At 40.9% G+C, this 17578-nt stretch overlaps 1 protein-coding gene across 2 annotated transcripts in view; it reads left to right on the top strand.

Annotated features, from left to right (window-relative positions):
- ube4b (ubiquitination factor E4B, UFD2 homolog (S. cerevisiae)) overlaps window positions 1-11628 on the top strand; it is an 80241-nt gene extending 68613 nt beyond the window's left edge. For both annotated transcript variants that reach the window (XM_080215472.1, XM_080215471.1), the window contains 4 exons: window positions 1760-1951; window positions 3693-3867; window positions 6457-6603; window positions 7790-11628. In XM_080215472.1, the coding sequence (XP_080071598.1) occupies window positions 1760-1951; window positions 3693-3867; window positions 6457-6603; window positions 7790-7860 (585 nt within the window). In that variant the 3' untranslated portion in view covers window positions 7861-11628. The remainder of the gene's footprint in view (window positions 1-1759; window positions 1952-3692; window positions 3868-6456; window positions 6604-7789) is intronic.
- Window positions 11629-17578: the final 5950 nt, after the last annotated feature.

The raw sequence follows: 17578 nt of genomic DNA, 5'->3' as shown, positions 1-17578 counted from the left end.
CTAGCAACAGCTGCATCCACTCTATCCCCGTCATCATCTTATAGGCCTCAAGTCGCGCCTCATCCTCCTCCGCTCTAAAGAGAAAAGCCCCAGTTCCCTCAACCTTTCCTCATAAGACCTACCCTCCAAACCAAGCAGCATCCTGGTAAATCTCCTCTGCACTTTGTCCATTGCTTCCACATCCTCCTTATAGTGAAGTGACCAGTACTGAACACAATATTCCAAATGTGGTCTCACCAGTGTCCAGTATAGTTGCAGCATAACCGCACGGCTCTTAAACTCAAACCCCCTGTTAATAAACACTAACACACTATAAGCTGCCTTCATGGCTCTATCCACTTGAGTGGCAACCTTCAGAGATCTGTGGATATGAACCCCAAGATCTCTGTTCCTCCACATTTCCTCAGAACCCTGCTGTTGACCCTGTAATCCGCATTCAAGTTTGTCCTACCAAAATGAATCACCTTGCGCTTATCGGGGTTAAACTCCATCTGCCACTTTTCAGCCCAGCTCTGCATCTTAGCAACGTCTCTTTGCAGCCTGCAAGAGCCCTGCACCTCATCCACTACTCCACCAATCTTGGTGTCATCAACAACTTTATTAACCCACCCTTCAGCCCCCTCTTCCAAGTCATTGATAAAATGACTCCACAAGTGTAGAGCTACTGTAAACCCCGCTGGGGTTTGGTGAGGTACCTATAGGAACGTCCAGGAGATGGATTGTCTCGCTGTGGGTGCATGAGGGTCTGTTGGCGAGGGGCGAGATTTGACAGGAGCAAAGGAATAAAGAAGATACTTGAAGAGGTGCTGAGAGTTACTGAATGGGGTATGGAAGTAAAAGCAGATTCTGGGGCAGGCATGTGGCAGGGATAGGGACTGGGGCTCCTTAGGCAGGTAGGAAATGAGCGCATTCACCTGTATGAGTTGGAGGATGCTGGGGACTTGTTAAAGGGTAACTGGGAGTGGTGGCACTGTGGTTAGCACTGCTGTCTCAGTGTCAGGGACCTGGGTTCAATTCCACCCTTAGGTCACTGTGTGTGCAGTTTGCACATTCTCCCCATGTTGCGTGGGTTTCCTCCAGGTGCTCCAGTTTACTCCCACAGTCCGAAGATGTGCAGGTTAGGTTGATTGGCCATGCTAATTTGACTCTAGTGTCCTGGGACGTGTAGGTTAGATGGATCAACTGTCTCCTCCATCAGTGGGGATGGAAGAAATTTATGCCTTTTAATAATGGCAAGGTGCGTGCCATGCAGCCTGCCCTGCTGTGTAATGCATTGGAAAACCCCCTGACTGCATCATTAATTAGGTCAGTTTTGTGTGATTTGGCACCAAACCCTACTGACTTCTCTGCAGCAGGAAACATTCCCAGTTCCTGCCCCTGCCCAGAATGGAAAATTCCATCCGCAGTAACTGCTTTTCTGGTTGACTAAACATTGTAAAGCAGTTTACTCCATCTGCCTTTGGAAGGATAAAGTTATGGAGGTTAGCTGATCATGGTAGCAAGGAGATTTGTATTTGAGTGAAAAGAAGCTACAGTCTTCACCAAAATTTGATTTACTGTGCATGGTGATATACAATGTACTTACTATAGCATGCAGCTGTCGTGTCTTTCTCAGCAGTGAGTTCTTTCTCTCTTGTCTACTGTTTCTCATGCCCTTGACTGCAAGTGGAATATGTTCAGAAAATCTCTGCAATTGGAGTCTATTTAAGAAGGAACATTTCAGTAACCTATTATTTAATTTTTCTCTGGTTTGTTGCAGGAACTTGGACCCCGCTTAGCTGCCATGTTAAACTTCAACTTACAGCAACTGTGTGGACCCAAGTGCCGTGACCTAAAGGTAGAGAACCCAGAGAAATATGGTTTCGAACCAAAGAAACTTCTGGATCAGCTGACTGATATTTACCTGCATTTAGACTGTCCCCGGTTTGCAAAAGCCATTGCTGATGACCAGGTTTGTGCTTTACTTTTTACATCCATTGAGTAGCTTCTAACACGTGCTGCCTGCAAGCCTCCAAATGAAATTGTGTAACTGATTTTCTGTGTTTTCACCATGTAACTCTCCCTTCGAGTGCATTGAGTGTGTCACATGAAAGTGCAATTTTAAAGGATAATTGAATGAATGCACATGGTTTCACGTCCTACCTGCAGCTTTCAGTGTAGAATTCTGTAGCTATTTCTCGTACTAAAGTTGCTAACGTTGTGGGTATAATATTTATCTCTGCCTGGGAGAATTTCTAAATGTGACACCTTGAAAGTATTTTGAAATGTTACTGTGAATGATGAATCTCAGCCCAAGCTGGGAGGGAATCTGCAGCTCCAACTTCAGGTAAATAGGGCAGGTTAGTGACTGATTTTAAAAAGCCCATCAGAGAAAGAGAACCTGCTGTCTTTCAGCACATGCCTTCTAACTCACAGAAGGGCTGCTTGGATCTGGAGTGCACTATCTGAAAAGGTGATTGAATCGGATTCCGTGGGAACTTTCCGAAGACGATTGATAATATCTGTGATAAGAACTGATGTACGGATTGTGGAGTTTAGTCACCTTGGTCATAAGAATAGGAAAGCAATATACTTTTGAAAAATACATGACAGGTGTCAATGTTGACATTCAGGGTCTTGGGTGTGCTTAGACAAGAAACTCAACACTAGCAGATAGGTACAGCAAGCAAATAGGAAGGCAAAATAGCATGTCATTGCAAGAGGGTTGGAGTACAAGAGTAAAGAATTAATTTTACATTTGGATAGAGTTTTGATGAGATCATAGCTGGAAAACTGCTGTTTTGGGCCCCCATATTTAAGGAACGATTGCATTGGTGGTTCAGCAGATTATACTCTGGGATGAGAGTGTTGTCCTATGTTGAGGGTCTGTGTAAATTGGGTCTATAATTCTCTGGCGGTTAGCTGATCATGGTAACGAGATTTATATTTAAGAGCTAATTCAAACATACAAGATTCTGAAGGGGTTTGACACGGTGGACACTAAGAGGTTGTTTCCCCAAACTGGGGAATCTGAAACAGAGGGCACAGACTCAAGATAAAAGGGACAGCTTTTTTAGGATTATGATGGTGAAGCTGCTTCATTCAAAGGGCTGTGAATTTGACATTATTTACCCCAAAAGGATTGTGGATGCTCTGTGAATATAATTAAGGCTGGGCAAGGAAGATTTTTGGGGTCTTGCAAATCGAGAGCTATACAGGAGGCAAGCTTGCTGGCAAAACCACTAGAATTATATTTTGCATTTTGAGCATAGAATGAGTTCTTTCAAGCCCTCCCTGCCCTTTCTTGCACACCTTCAGCTCTAATCCACCCCTTGCTGTATCCGTTATGATCTGCTTACTAGGGAATGACTTGGAACCTAATCCTTATGTGTTCTGCCAAAGCTAAGGTATTCACCAGAAAGTATGTTGAAGCAGCCTGGGGAGTGTGTGCTTTTTTTTTTAAAACCTGGCCTATGCTCACCCTGACAATATGCTGTGTTCAAATTAACGAGTTTAAACTTTCATTCTAACCTCCCATTAACCATCATTTTGCCTTGTAATAAAATCACTTGTATTTGGATATGATCATAACTAAATCCATATTTTCATCTGCTAGTGTGTACATATTTTATGTAATAAATTACCAGCTAATTAACTGGAAAGTCATGACCTTCTTTATCTTCGATATCCTAATAGTTTTTCTTTTGGAACAGCGATCATACAGTAAAGAATTGTTTGATGAAGTCATTTCAAAAATGAGAAAGGCGGGAATTAAATCGACAATAGCTATTGAAAAATTTAGACTCCTGGCAGAAAAGGTGGAAGAAATTGTCACAAAGAATGCCCGTGCAGAAATTGACTATGGAGATGCACCAGATGAATTCCGAGGTGAGAGTTTGGAAAAATTCTACTGCTGGATTAGAATGGAAAATACTCAGAACGACTAACTCCAAAACCTTGTGCTGTGGAATTCTTGCCAGTACCTGTGCCAAATCTGGTATAATGCAAACTGGAAAAGGGTTTAAGCATTTAGTCAGGCTGAAGCAATATATTTGAAACATCTCGTCCTTTAAGCTAGCAGATATTAGAAAAGTTACTCTAATGTGGAGAGATTTCTTTAAAGCATCAATAACTGAACACAATACATAGTTGTGAGCATCATTTGTTACAAATTAATCATATACTTTGATCCAGTATTTACAAATCTAATTAAATGGCACATCAGTGCTAATTATGGCATGTTGCAATGTTGTAAAATGATGGTTGTTTCTTTTTGGTTTGATTATAACTTCACTACCATAGTCTCCTTTGGGAGCCATTCTTCATAGTTTCATGTTAGTGCAGCTCAGTTGGTAGGGTTAGGCATTTCATCCCTGGCTGAGAAACTTGTATGCAGTTATACACCAGAAGCTGAGCAGAGAAACTACATCCAACATTCCAGTGAAGTATTCTGGTGCGTTGTCTGATTGGACTTTAAACTGAAGGAACACTGGCTAGATATTAATGTTTTTATAATCAGATCCCTTTATTCTGCTTTTTTTTTAAATAAAGACAAGAGTTCTGAAACACCTGATAACTAATTTGAACAGATTTAAAGGTTTAGGCATGAGGTGCAAAGGGAACCAGAGGAAGAAAGTTCCATGCGGGGCTGCTGATGCCCTGAAACTTGCTGCCCAAGAGGGTGACGGGTGTGGGAGCGACCAATGAGTTCAAAATGAAATTCGATAGCATTTGAAGGGCTATAGGGAATTAGTGGGCTGTGGGACTGACTGGTTTATTCTGTAGAGAGCTAGCATGGGCTTGATGAGCCAAATGGCTTCCTGTGCTGTAAGTGGCACTTTAATTACTGAGTGAGTGTGAATGGTATTGACATAAGCAGTTAATGTTGAAAGATTCCTGGGTTGATGATTGAGTACCAATAGTAATTCACCCTTTAATCTTTATTAATTCAAGTCTTCCTTTTTAACTACCGTAGATTGTGGCATATAATTTGACTTTGGAAGCCTCAAAATCTTTCCAAAAACATGGATTGACTTGTGCTCCAAGTATGAACTGCTGGTGTCAGTGGCTGCCATTTTAAAATAAGAAAAACAGAACCCTGGAAATTCAAATTAAATCAGTGTGCCATGTTTATTGAGTGAATTAATTCTGCAAGATCCTTTCATGACAATTGAAACATTTTAGAAATAGACAAATTCTTCATCTTAACCTGACATCAAGTAATTTTGGCACTGGGGTGTATTGGTAGGCTTTAACAAATCTTGGTCTCTAGTCATTTTTGTCCCATAAAACAGCTATCCCAGCTAGCTGTGAAATCTTTGATTAACTACGTATGTATGCATTGCATTTCTGGTGGAGGACCCATTCTGATGCATGCTGCTCAAGGCTAGGCCAGTGGCTGGTCCCTGCTCTCATGCCTCACCTTGGGCACGAGAGCAGGGCAGATTCCTATTCCTCATACCAGTTTTTCACTAGCACCATGTTCTCTTGCTGCAGTGCAAGTGATTTGATGAGTTAGCGTGTTATGACTTCTAGCTTGACACCAACTTTGCACTTCTATTTTTGCCCAACCCATCTCTATTCTTCATTTGCCTCCTTGTGGACATGTCTTAAAACTCGTGCACGACTACTTGGTAACACGGCCCTTATCACCTGCTTGATCCCATGCGCTGGCTTATAAGGTGAGCTAAACATGCATTTCTGAGGTGTAAAACTGAGGGCGACTCCTAATGTGAGCATAGCATTTCTTAGCAGAAGAGGGGGATTTACGCTTATGCTGAGTATAGGCTTAAAGATGATATTTGCCACTGAAGAAATGGTCATCTTATCCCCTGGAGCAACTTGTCCACTGCGAACTATGGTAAGGATTGAATTACTAATTCCTTTATGCCAGTATTCTAATGTCATCAGCACTTGGTTAAGTGGGTGGAACTAAAATATATGGAAGCCAGAAAGCCAGTGGAAAAGCTAGGGAAAATCTACATTTGAGACTGCAATCCTGCTGCCAAGATAAGGAAATTGGATATAGTACTGTAAATCCTGGGAACTGATTTTTAGATATCCCGTCTCAATCTAAACAAACTGGTGGTATAAAAATGGCTCAGTTTAAGTCTGCTTTACTGGTGCTGATAACCTGGTTTTTGAACAATGCCAGTGACTGTAGTCCTGACAAGTGAACAAGCACTAGGTGATTTTCTCAGCTTCTTCAAGTATTAATGTTGCTTGTGACAGATGTCGCAATCATGCTGTCCATGGATAGGTTGCGAGCCCAACTTACCTGGTGGTCTCCAAATCTGCTTGTGAGTATTCCCCATTGTTTTTTTTTCCCTGCTGCTGCCAATACTATGGATTCCATAGCACACTGAGATTCTCCCATATAGAAATGTCACCAGTGAGGTTCCAAGTATATAATATAATTTTGATTACAGCATTGTAATAGCTGTTAGTTTGTTGAACTATAAAGTCTGGTTGTTGCAGATCCATTGATGGACACTCTGATGAATGACCCTGTGAAGCTGCCCTCTGGGACCATAATGGACCGCTCCATTATTTTAAGACACCTATTGAATTCACCAACAGATCCATTTAACCGCCAACACCTGACGGAGAATATGCTGGAGCCAGGTAAAGGATGTCACTTTACACCTACTGCACCAATTAATAACTTCTTCCTGCAACAAGCTAGGTCAATGCTGAGCGCTACAGGCCAGGAAAGTTTGAGTTTTAGTCTGTAGTCAGTTATCTGTAGGAATGTCAATGGGCCAGTAGAATTGACTACGTACTACAGATGGGTACAAAATCAACCAGAGTTACCACTTTTAAACAGCAAGCAATAACCCTGATTGGAAAATGAGTCTGAGGATATGAGATGAGGATAGAAATGGACTCTTAAGCTTAGCATCACAGAGGATCAGCCATTTGGGCAACCTAGCAGAGGGCTGCGGGCTGCTGACATTGTGAACACATAAGTCACTGTCTTTAAGGTTTGTTTTAGGAAAAATACAGCACTTTGCTGCAATTCTTGGGGCAAGAGCTTGCACTGTACCAATTGCCTGATCTTAGCTATCAACTAAATTGACAGAAATCAGATGGAAGAAAAATCAGTATCTTTACAAAAGTTTTTTTCCACTACGTACAAGGCACAGGAGTGTAATGGAATACTTTTTTTTTAACTGTCTAGATGGAGCTGCAAAATCACTTGAAGCTTAACACTTTCTAGAGCAAATAAGTCTGCTGGACCAGCACACTATCCACTCATTTAAGCATCCTCTCCCTCCACTGTTAATGTGATTTGGCTATAGTGCATCTGATCTACAAGATGCACTGCACAAGTTGCCAAGGCTTTAGTACCTCCCAAACAAGCTGTTACACACACTCAGAGCAGCTGGTGAACGGAAACACCAACACTCTGAAATTCTACTTTTTGAGTCTTGTGCCATCCTGATGTAATTGGTCATTCATTCACTGCTGAATAAAAATCGTGGACACGCAACACACAACCTCAACAGCATTGTAGACACACACTCCAATGGCTCAAGCAAATGGCCCACCTCCTTCTCCAGGGCAGCTAAAGGTAGCCAATAAATACTGGCCTTGCCACATTGCAAAGATGGACAAAACAAAATGCTATTTATTTTAGATTAACTTTGCTGGTGTATTTATTTTGTCTTTTTTCCCTCATAAAGGAGAAGATAATCTAAAACTGCTAATAATGGACTAAGATTCAGAATATCTTATGAGACAATAAAGGAAGGTGCTTGCTAGATCAGTTCCATTCTATTCTCAGACTGTACTCATTTATTTCCAATAGTGCCCGAACTGAAGGAAAAGATCCACGCCTGGATGAAAGAGAAGCAACATGCAAATCGTTCATCACAGTGAAGTGTGACCTGAGAGGGATACAATGAGAAACGTTTGTAGTTCTGAACGTAGACCACCAGATTATTAAGACCCAAAAGCAAATCTGCTTGACAGTGAGGCTTTGTAGGCTACGTTTGCTGCACTGATATTAAAAAGGGTGAACTGAACAGATTAGAAAAATGTTAATGTCTCTGTAAATAGATCTAATTTAAAGAACAAAAGCAAGTAATAGGAGAAAAGTTCAGAGGTGTCGGGTACAATTTAGAATACCTTTTCAGTACAGCTACACGTGACCAGTGCAAGTTTAAGGCGCTGCACTCAAGGCCTTGCGGCAATTTCAAAACTTAAAGGGTCTGAGCAACCATGTTTTTTAAATGACTGTATTAACAGAGGATGGTCTGTATTTTAGGTTGAAGTTATTACTGTATCTTGCGACCAGTCGCTGCTAAAGGGACTGTTTTGTTTGCTGCACTAAACGTTCCTCAAAACCAAAGTAATGCACAGGCCCTTTCCCTAAAAGCTGATGTTTTAATTATGAGGCATACGCAGTTGGCTCACAGGATTAAAGGTGAGACTATTGAATTCTATTTGTTTACCATTAATTTATATTTCGTTTCTAGCTTATCCTTCTCCCATTTCCCACCCTCACCCCAGGTACTGACACCGACGCATAGGCTTTCAAGCAAACTCTATAGCTGGCAAGAGAGGTTATGAATTTCCTCCTTTTTTTGCCGAACCATGCTCCAGGGCCATTGTTTTTCCACAGTATGATCTGCATTATTGGAATATTTTGATTGCAATAAGGATTTTTTTAAAAAGCAACATTTCCTCCAAGAAATGATTTCATTCCAGCAGCTGTTGGATTGTCTTCCTCTCCCAGAGGACCTTTTTATTGTTACTGCACACTAGAGGCGACTCTTGTTTGCCAGGAGTTCCTTCAGCCTTATACCGATGTTTTAAATATTATATAGTTGGTGCCACTTCAGTGAGTACTTGACAAGTGAATAAAAATCCAAAGCATTTTTCTATCTGCCCTGTTGTATTCACTCCTGTTACATTAATTTGAGCTTTTAATTCTTGTAAGTTGACTACATTTTTTGAGTACATTTTAGCACATTTACATTCTTTGTAGTTTGCTGCAGAGCTTGTTATTTCAACAGTCCTGAATTGCAGCAAATTGAAGTAAATGAAAGTTATTTTGCAGAATGGAAAATCTTCTTTGCAAGTTAAATAAAGTATGCAAGAAAAATCCCAAATTAGTGATTTTCAGATAGACGAGTTGCTCTCGATTCCACAACAATACTTCGACTTGAGGAGAACTGACTCTGCCACTCTGCTTCTCGTAGATTAGAAATCATCCACTATCAGCTGGAATATCTGGATGTTTTGTAGGCTGCAGTGCTGTGACCTGTGCAATTCTGCGTGATTCCCGTTGCAGTAACGAAATGGGGCCTAGTCACCATTTCCCTTCAGTGTAGCAACAATTGTGTAACAGGAAAAGCAAATCCAGTTGCCAGGTTTGTGTATTTGGACATGTTGCTCAGTTATGCCGTGACCAGTGTCGTACTGGTGTTAAACCAATTGCAAGCCATTGCTATAACTGTTAAAATTATGAGATTGCTACATAATGCCTCCATCTTGAAATTGTATTTTGTTTGGAGTAAAATATATAATTGTACAAAATCATTACAGAAACAGCAATAAGTGGAATCCACAGTATGAAAGTGTCAAAGGCATTTGGAATTTTTCCAGTTTTACATGGATTGTCAAGATCTAGCTCTTATCCCTACAATTCTGTGTAATAAACCCTTTGTATTCTAGTGAATCCTTCCTCTCCATTTCAGTTTGGATGCATGCAGCTGGTTGCTTCAAATTCACGTATCAGGTGTTTTGAATGTAAATTGTTAGTAACATAATTTACAATGCTCCTAGTTTCAAAATTGGTTTTTATGTATTTTTTTTCAAATTGTACTGAGCCTTAACACTCTCTCTCTAGCTGTGTGTTCTTTTTATGCAATGTACTCCAGTAACATAGAATAAGGTAGCAAGAGGGATAATTGAGGAAGTGTTCAAAAGCATTAGAGGTAGTTTTCATTGTAAGACTCTCCAATTCCAAGCGTTCAGCAGTCCGTCTAATCCTGTGCAAGCTATTTGAGGATCCAAAGCCCGTTTATGTATTAACATCTACAGTACCCCTGCCTGAATTCTAGATTAAATAACTTTATTGTTGCATTAAATGCTGGATATTAACAACTCAGCATTATACAATTAATATCTGCTGACAATACACCATAAAAATTGATGGGGGAGGTGGGGGGAAGGGCAAAAATATACTAAATAGCCTGTACATTGAAAGTCCACCAAATACCCAGACTTAAACAAAAAAAAAACTGGAAATCTGCAATAAAAGCAGAAAATGGTGGAAATACACAGTAGCCCTAAGGATATCTGTATAGAGAAAAGATAAGCCAGTGTTTGAGGTGTACAATACTCCAGGGACTTGAGCCTGTCTTGTCTTTTACAGGTACTGACTGACCTGAGTATTTCCAACCATTTGCGTTTTTTTTTAATGTTGGGTGCCTAGGTTTAGTTTGACTCCAACCCCGCAGTATACAAGTCTTACTTCATAAAGAATTGAGTTAGCCAACAGGCAAAAATTGAAAAGGTAAAATTTTTATTAGCCGCTAGAGTTGTGTCCACAACAAAAATATTTAAAAATAAATGCCATTGCTCGAGTGTGTAAATTTTCTACAACAGTGTTATATACATAAGGACTAGATTATTAAATAAAAGAATTCAGACTAAATATTTTAATAAGTGAATCTTGTGCATTTTGTTTTCATTTTCCTTCATTTCTATCCTTCTCAGAATCGCTTCTGTTTAATCTTTTGAGCCAACATTAATTGCTATGGTCAGATACTGTTGGGTTTGTTTTCTCTTTACTGCACAGGAAAGGTGCTATGCAGAAAAAGAACACCTAAGGCGCCTCTGTGTGCAATTTGTATAGTCACATCGTCAATAAAACTGCCACTGATTGTAATGCAATTGTGAGCATTATGTAAGGCATAGTCTATCCCTTTCTAGTTCAGACAGACATGTAACACACACGTCAATCTGTTGATAATTTGACCTAACCTTTTGAAGTTCATTTTTGTTACTTTTTTAAAAGAAATATATATATATATATATATATATATAATGGATGATGACTCTTTCTAATCCAGAACCCTTCTCAAGACAAAGCTACAGCAGTTCAAATTGGCAGCCACCCGTAGTGTCTAACTTTACAGTATTGGCATTTTGTCCAAATGTGGAGGCTGTCGAACGCCAGACCAACACCATTTGGTTCCCCCCCACCCCCCTTTCAGACCCTGAATTATTTTAATGCTGTACTTTCTTGCATAAAGGACAATTGAGACTTTCCTGAACTAGAAAGGATGAAAACTTTGTTAAATTTAAGATTGTCAAACCTGTTGCATAAGGTAATTTGAGAGTCTTTAGCCAATTATAATGACACCTTGATAGTGTGATCATACAGATGTATCCTTTTTACCCCAGTATTGTTGAAGTGGAAATTCTAGCACTGCAGCAAGATAAAGGAGGGAATGAAGAACAACGTTGTCCAAGTAAAGTTTGCGTTTTTGGTAATGTTATACTGTCTCTTGCTACAGGTACTTGAATTTCTAATTTTTTTTGAAAAGCTGGAAATTATTTTTGTTTTTTGTTTTTTTTCTAATAAATGCTGTCATAATCAGAGAACTGTTTTTAATGATAAACATGCTCAGAATGGTGATGCCTACAGACTGTTCTGATTGCTCCCAACCTTTGAATTCCAATAAATGGTGATACACATCCCAAATAACAAAATGGTATCATTGTCTTCTGCTATTTGAGTGGGTTGGAGATTCTCCACTTTCTTTTTAAACGCCAAACGTGACACACAACTGGGTGACTTTTACTCCAGGCTGGATTCCACTCAATGATCAACGATGAGGTGGAGATGCTGGCTTTGGACTGGGGTGGGCACAGTAAGAAGTCTCTCAACACCAGGTTCAAGTCCAACAGGTTTATCCGATATCACAAGTTTTCAGAGCGCTGCTCCTTTACCAGGTGAATGGACTGATGTTGTGAGACTTCTTGCTGTGATCGTTGATGCAGAACCCCGTAAATGAGACACCCGACAGAATCTTCACTCTCAGAGCTATCAGAACTTAGCTTGTCACATGTCTCATTTTCGGGGTTCTCTCATTTGAATCGTTGAGTTTTTAATCTTGCTTTGTAAAATTGCCTCCGTTTCGCAGACCTGATCAAATTTGAGTTCAAGCCAGAAAAAGATGTCTTAAATTATTCATGAAACATGTCCATAACTGATTCTTGCGCATGGTTACTTAACAATTCTTGCATAAGAGATGTGATACTTGTTGCCCAACTCTCTTCCTGGCAACTCATAATCGTTTAAGGGATGCTCAATCATGCAGCATATTCAGATATTACGCAACTGTTGATGTATTTGAATATTTGCCGCATAACTTTTGGATGAAAGAAATGGTGTGTAGTGCACATTGGAAGCCAAAGATCCCAGATATTACTTTGAAAAGTACCTGTTAAGCAGCCAGGTGAACTTCCGTGCGCAAGGTTCCAGCTATCAACCAAAACTAGTTCATAGAATCCCTGCAGTGCTGAAGAAGGCCATTCAGCCCATCGAGTCTGCATTGACCACAATCCCACCCTATCTTCATAACACCACATATTTACCCTGCTGGTCCCCCCTGGCAGTAAGGGGCAATTTAACATGGCCAATCAGTCTAACCTGCACATCTTTGGAGTGTGGGAGGAAACCAAAGCACCAGGCGGAAACTCACAGGGAGAATGTGCAAGCTTCTCAAGACAGTGACGCAGGCCAGGAATCAAACCTGGGTCCCTGGTGCTGAGAAGCAGTAGTGCTAACCACTCTGCCACTGTCAGCCAGTTAAATCATGTGATTCAATGACCAAACCCTGGCAAAAAATTTAGTACAACTTCAAAAGACAAAGGGGAAAATATAAAGAACAGGATTGCGGGTGACCCAATTATCCTGTCGCATCCTAAATTTTGAAATTTTTTTTGTATCATTAGTGAATGTTTAGGAAATATATCTGATCAATCCCTACCTATCTGCATTAATGATCCTTCATATATTGTTAGTGGTATTCTAGCTGTTTAAGTCGTTTTGTCCAAGATGGTTCATTAAGAATTACCTAGGTGATGTGAATCGAGCTTTGACAGCATGTTTGCAGTGGTTAGCATTCTTGAATTCACACCTCTTCAATTCAGAAAGTTGAGTGCAAGCCCCACTGTAAAGGTTTAAACACACGTTCTAGGTTGACACTCCACTGTAGTACTGAGAGAGTGCTGTACTGTCAACCAAAATCTGGTGTGGGACCTTGCTGTGTGCCAATTGGCTGCCACATTTCTCTACAGCACAGAAGTGATGACTACACTCAACAATAAGTCGTGGGCAGCAAAATGCTTTGCGAAGTCTTGAGGTCATGGAAGACGCAAGGTAGTTGCTTTTTTTTTGCTATAACAAGGGAATTTGATGATTGTAGATACTATTAAGTTTCCATCTATTATCTTCACAGGGCATTGTGAAAGCCATGATCTACAGTGAACATTGGACAAGCACTTTGCACCACAAGGAGTTTAATTCTAAATAAATTGTGATAAATATACTGGTATGGTATAAACAACAGTCAATTGTTTGATTTTATAAGGGGGGAGAAAAGTTATAAAATATTATAGCAAAAACACTCAGCAGATGAAGGAGCAGCACTCCAAGCTTGTGCTACCAAATAGACGTGTTGGACTTTAACCTGGTGTTGAGACACTTCTTACTGTGCCCGCCTAGGTCCAACAACGGCATCTCCACATCATGGCAAAAACAGCCATTTTAGGCAGGAATTTGGCGTGTCAGCTACAACTGTATCCAACTTCTATAGATGCACCAAAGAAAACATTCTTTCTGGTTGTATCACAGCTTGGTTATGGCTCCTGCTCTGTCCAAGACTGCAAGAAACTACGAAAGGTTGTGAACGTAGCCTAATCCATCACACAAACTAGCTTCCCATACATTGACTCTGTCTACACTTGCCGCTGCCTCGGCAAAGCAGCCAGCATCAGGACCCCACACACCCTGAAAATTCTCTTTCACCTTCCATTGGGAAAAATATATAAAAGTCTAAGGTCACGTACCAACCAACTCAAGAAGTGCTTCTTCCCTGCTGCTGTCAGACTTTTGAATGGACCAACCTCACATTAAGTTGCTTTTTCTCTACAGTCTAGCTATGACTATAACCCTACATTCTGATTCTCATTTTGCTGTCTATGAATGGTATGCTTTGTGTACTACGCAAGAAACAATATTTTTCACTATGCTAATACCTGTGACAATAATAAATCATCAATAAATCAGATTAAATCTGGTATAGTTCACTTTGCCTACCTATCCAACTTCCTGTACAACAATCTCGATGCATTTGTAAATCTGGTTACTGAATCATGTCTTTGCCCTGCTGCAGCTTTCCGTTGCTAGTTTACACGTGTATCAACCTATTGCCAAAAGGTTTGTCTCAATAACTTATTTTTGTTCCCCTTAATTTAAAACAAATGACTATTCATTCTTAAGCTATATTTGAGAAAATATATTCTCCCTTCTTGGCAAGGAGTATTTTTTAGATAACCTTTGAGTTCACAAAAGAGAAATACTGATGCCAGAGTTAACTGTATACTGTGGTTGTGCATAAAGTAATTTAGACCCATGCCCTAAAGATTCCCTTAGCAGTAAATTGTATCAGTGGCCCAGGATGAAGATTCATCAGTTTAAAATAGAACAGATTACATAAATGGCAAAAAAGACTCAGCTTTCTACCTAAGTGAAACCAGATGGAGAATTAACTGATTCATGATTTCCTTTAAAATATGGTTTATTTTTAATGAGTGATCTTTTCAAAAGATCAATGTTCTACACAATGTTTCCCAATTGATTGCCATCTCCCCTCAACCGCATCATGAACTTTGTTTACTTATCAGTAAGATTTATTCTTGTAATACACAACACATGAGTGCAAATGGACATGCAATGAAGATCTCCACTAGAAAGGAATTTATCATAACAGAATTAAGCACTCTTGTTGGGAATCTGCTCCACGTAGCCGGTACTTTGGGAGAATGAAGTGAAGATTGGCAGTTGGGCACAGTGGTTAGCACTGCTGTCTTGCAGCACCATGGTTCAATTCCAGCCTCGGGTCACTGTCTGTGTGGAGTCTGCACATTCTCCCTGTGTCTACGTGGGTTTCCTTCCGGGTGCTCCAGCTTCCTCCCATAGTCCAAAAGACGTGCTGGTTGGGTACGCTGGACGTGCTAAATTCTCCCTCAGTGTACCCGAACAAGTGCCAGTGTGTGGCGACTAGGGGATTGTCACAGTAACCTCACTGCAGTGTTAATATAAACCTACTTTTGACAGTAAATAAACTTTTGAGGGGGAATCTGCCTACTGAGGTAATTTGGGCTTTTGGGCTGAAGTTAGAAATAGGAAAGGAGTTACGTGATGGATTAGGCTACATTCATGACCTTTTGTAGTTTCTTGCGGTCTTGGACAGAGGAGGAAATGGTAAAGTAAATTATGGATAAGTGTGGAGGTCACAGGGTAGTTATCATGGGTGACTTTAACTTTCCAAATATTGATTGGAAACTTTATAGGCTGAACAGTTCGGCTGGGACACTTTGCACAAAATGTGTGCAGGAGGGTTTCCTGACACTGGATAAGCTGACAGAAGGTGGGGTCACATTGGACTTGGCACTGGGTAATGAATTGAGCCAAGTATTACATTTGTTTGTGGGAGAGCACTTTGGAGATGGTGACCACAATTCAGCGCCTTTCATTATTGCAATGGAGAGGGATAGGGTCACACGACAGAGCAAGGTTTATAATTGGGACAAGGGTAATTATGATGCGGTTAGGCAAGAATTGGGGAGCATAAGATGGGAACAGAAACTGTCAGGCATAAATGAAAAGTGGAGCTTGTTCAAGGAACAAATACTGCGTGTCCTTGATAGGTATGCCCTTGTGAGGCAGGGAGGAAATGGCCAAGTGAGGGAACCATGGCTCACAAAGGAGGTTGAATGTCTTGTCAAGAGGAAAAAGGAAGTGTTTGTAAGGATGAACAATGTTCAGTTGGGTTGCTTGAGGGTTACAAGGTAGCAAGGAATGAGTTTATAAAAAAGGGCTTAGGAGGGGGCATGAGAAGTCCTTGGTGGGTCAGATCAAGGAAAACCCCAACACTCTTTACTGTTTTATTTCTCACATAAATGACCAGAGTGAGGTTAGGGCCTGTCAAGGATAGTAGTGGGAACTTGTGCATGGAGTCAGAAGAGATAGGTGAGGTGTTGAATGAATTTTTTTTCTTCAGTGCTTACTAAGGAGAGGAGCCTTGTTTTTGAGGATGTGTGTGATACAGGCTGATAGGATGGAGAGGAAGATGTTCTGAGGGAAGATGTATTAGCAATTTTGAAAAACCTGAGGATTGATAAGTCCTCGGCCAGATGGGATACATCCTAGGATTCTTTGGGAGGCAAGGGATGAGATTGTGGAGCCTTTAGCTTTGATCTTCGGGTCCTTGCTGTCCACGGGGATTGTGCGAGAGGATTAGAGAGTGGCAAATGTTGTTCCTCCCTTCAAGAAAGGAAATAGGAATGACCCTGGCCAGTTAGTCTTACTTCAGTGGTCGGTAAGTTAATGGAAAAGGTCCTGAGGGATGTGATTTATGACCATTTGGAAAGATGCAGCTTAATCCAGCATGGTCAGCACAGATTCACGAGGGATATGTCTTGCCTTACAAATTTGATTGAATTCTTTGAGGAGGTAACTAAGTGTGTAGATGAAGGTAGAGCAGTTGATGCCGTATACATGGATTTTAGTAAGGTATTTGATAAGATTCCCCATGGTAGGCTCATGAAGAAAGTGGAAGTGTGAGATAGAAGGAAATTTGGCCAATTGGATAAGTAAGTGGCTATCTCGTAGAAAACAGAGGGTGGTGGTGGAGGGAAAATTTTCAGACTGGAGGTCAGTTACCAGCAGTGTACCCCACGGATCAGTGCTGGGTCCTCTGCTATCTGTGATTTTTGACTTGGAAGAGGGGGCTGAAGGGTGGGTTAGTAAATTTGCTGATGACACCAAGATTGGTGGAGAAGTGGATGAGGTGGGGGACTCTTGCAAGCTGCAAAGAGACTGATAGGATGCAGAGCTGGGCCAAAAAGTGGCAAATGGAGTTTAACCCTGATAATTGCAAGGTGATTCATTTTGGTAGGCCAAACTTGAATGCGGATTATAGGGTCAGCGGCAGGGTTCTGAGGAATGTGGAGGAACAGAGATCTTGGGGTTCATATCCACAGATCTCTGAAGGTTGCCACTCAAGTGGATAGAGCCGTGAAGAAGGCTTATAGTGTGTTAGCGTTTATTTACAGGGGGTTTGAGTTGAGTCATGGGGTTATGCTGCAACTGTACAGGACCTTGGTGAGACCACATTTGGAATACTGTGTGCAGTTCTGGTCACCTCACTACAAGAATGACGTGGAAGCATTGGAGAGAGTGCAAGGAGATTTACCAGGATGCTGCCTGAGTTGGAGGGTAAGCCTTGAAAGGTTGAGGGAGCTGGGGCTTTTCTCTTTAGAGCGGAGGAGGATGAGAGGCAACTTAACAGAA

This window comes from Carcharhinus amblyrhynchos, chromosome 30, assembly GCF_965287045.1.
Source record: "Carcharhinus amblyrhynchos chromosome 30, sCarAmb.v2.hapA, whole genome shotgun sequence".
In the NCBI taxonomy this organism is placed as follows: Eukaryota; Metazoa; Chordata; class Chondrichthyes; order Carcharhiniformes; family Carcharhinidae; genus Carcharhinus; species Carcharhinus amblyrhynchos.
The sequence above is the reverse complement of the archived record's forward strand: the minus strand, read 5'-3'. Positions and strand labels throughout refer to the sequence as shown.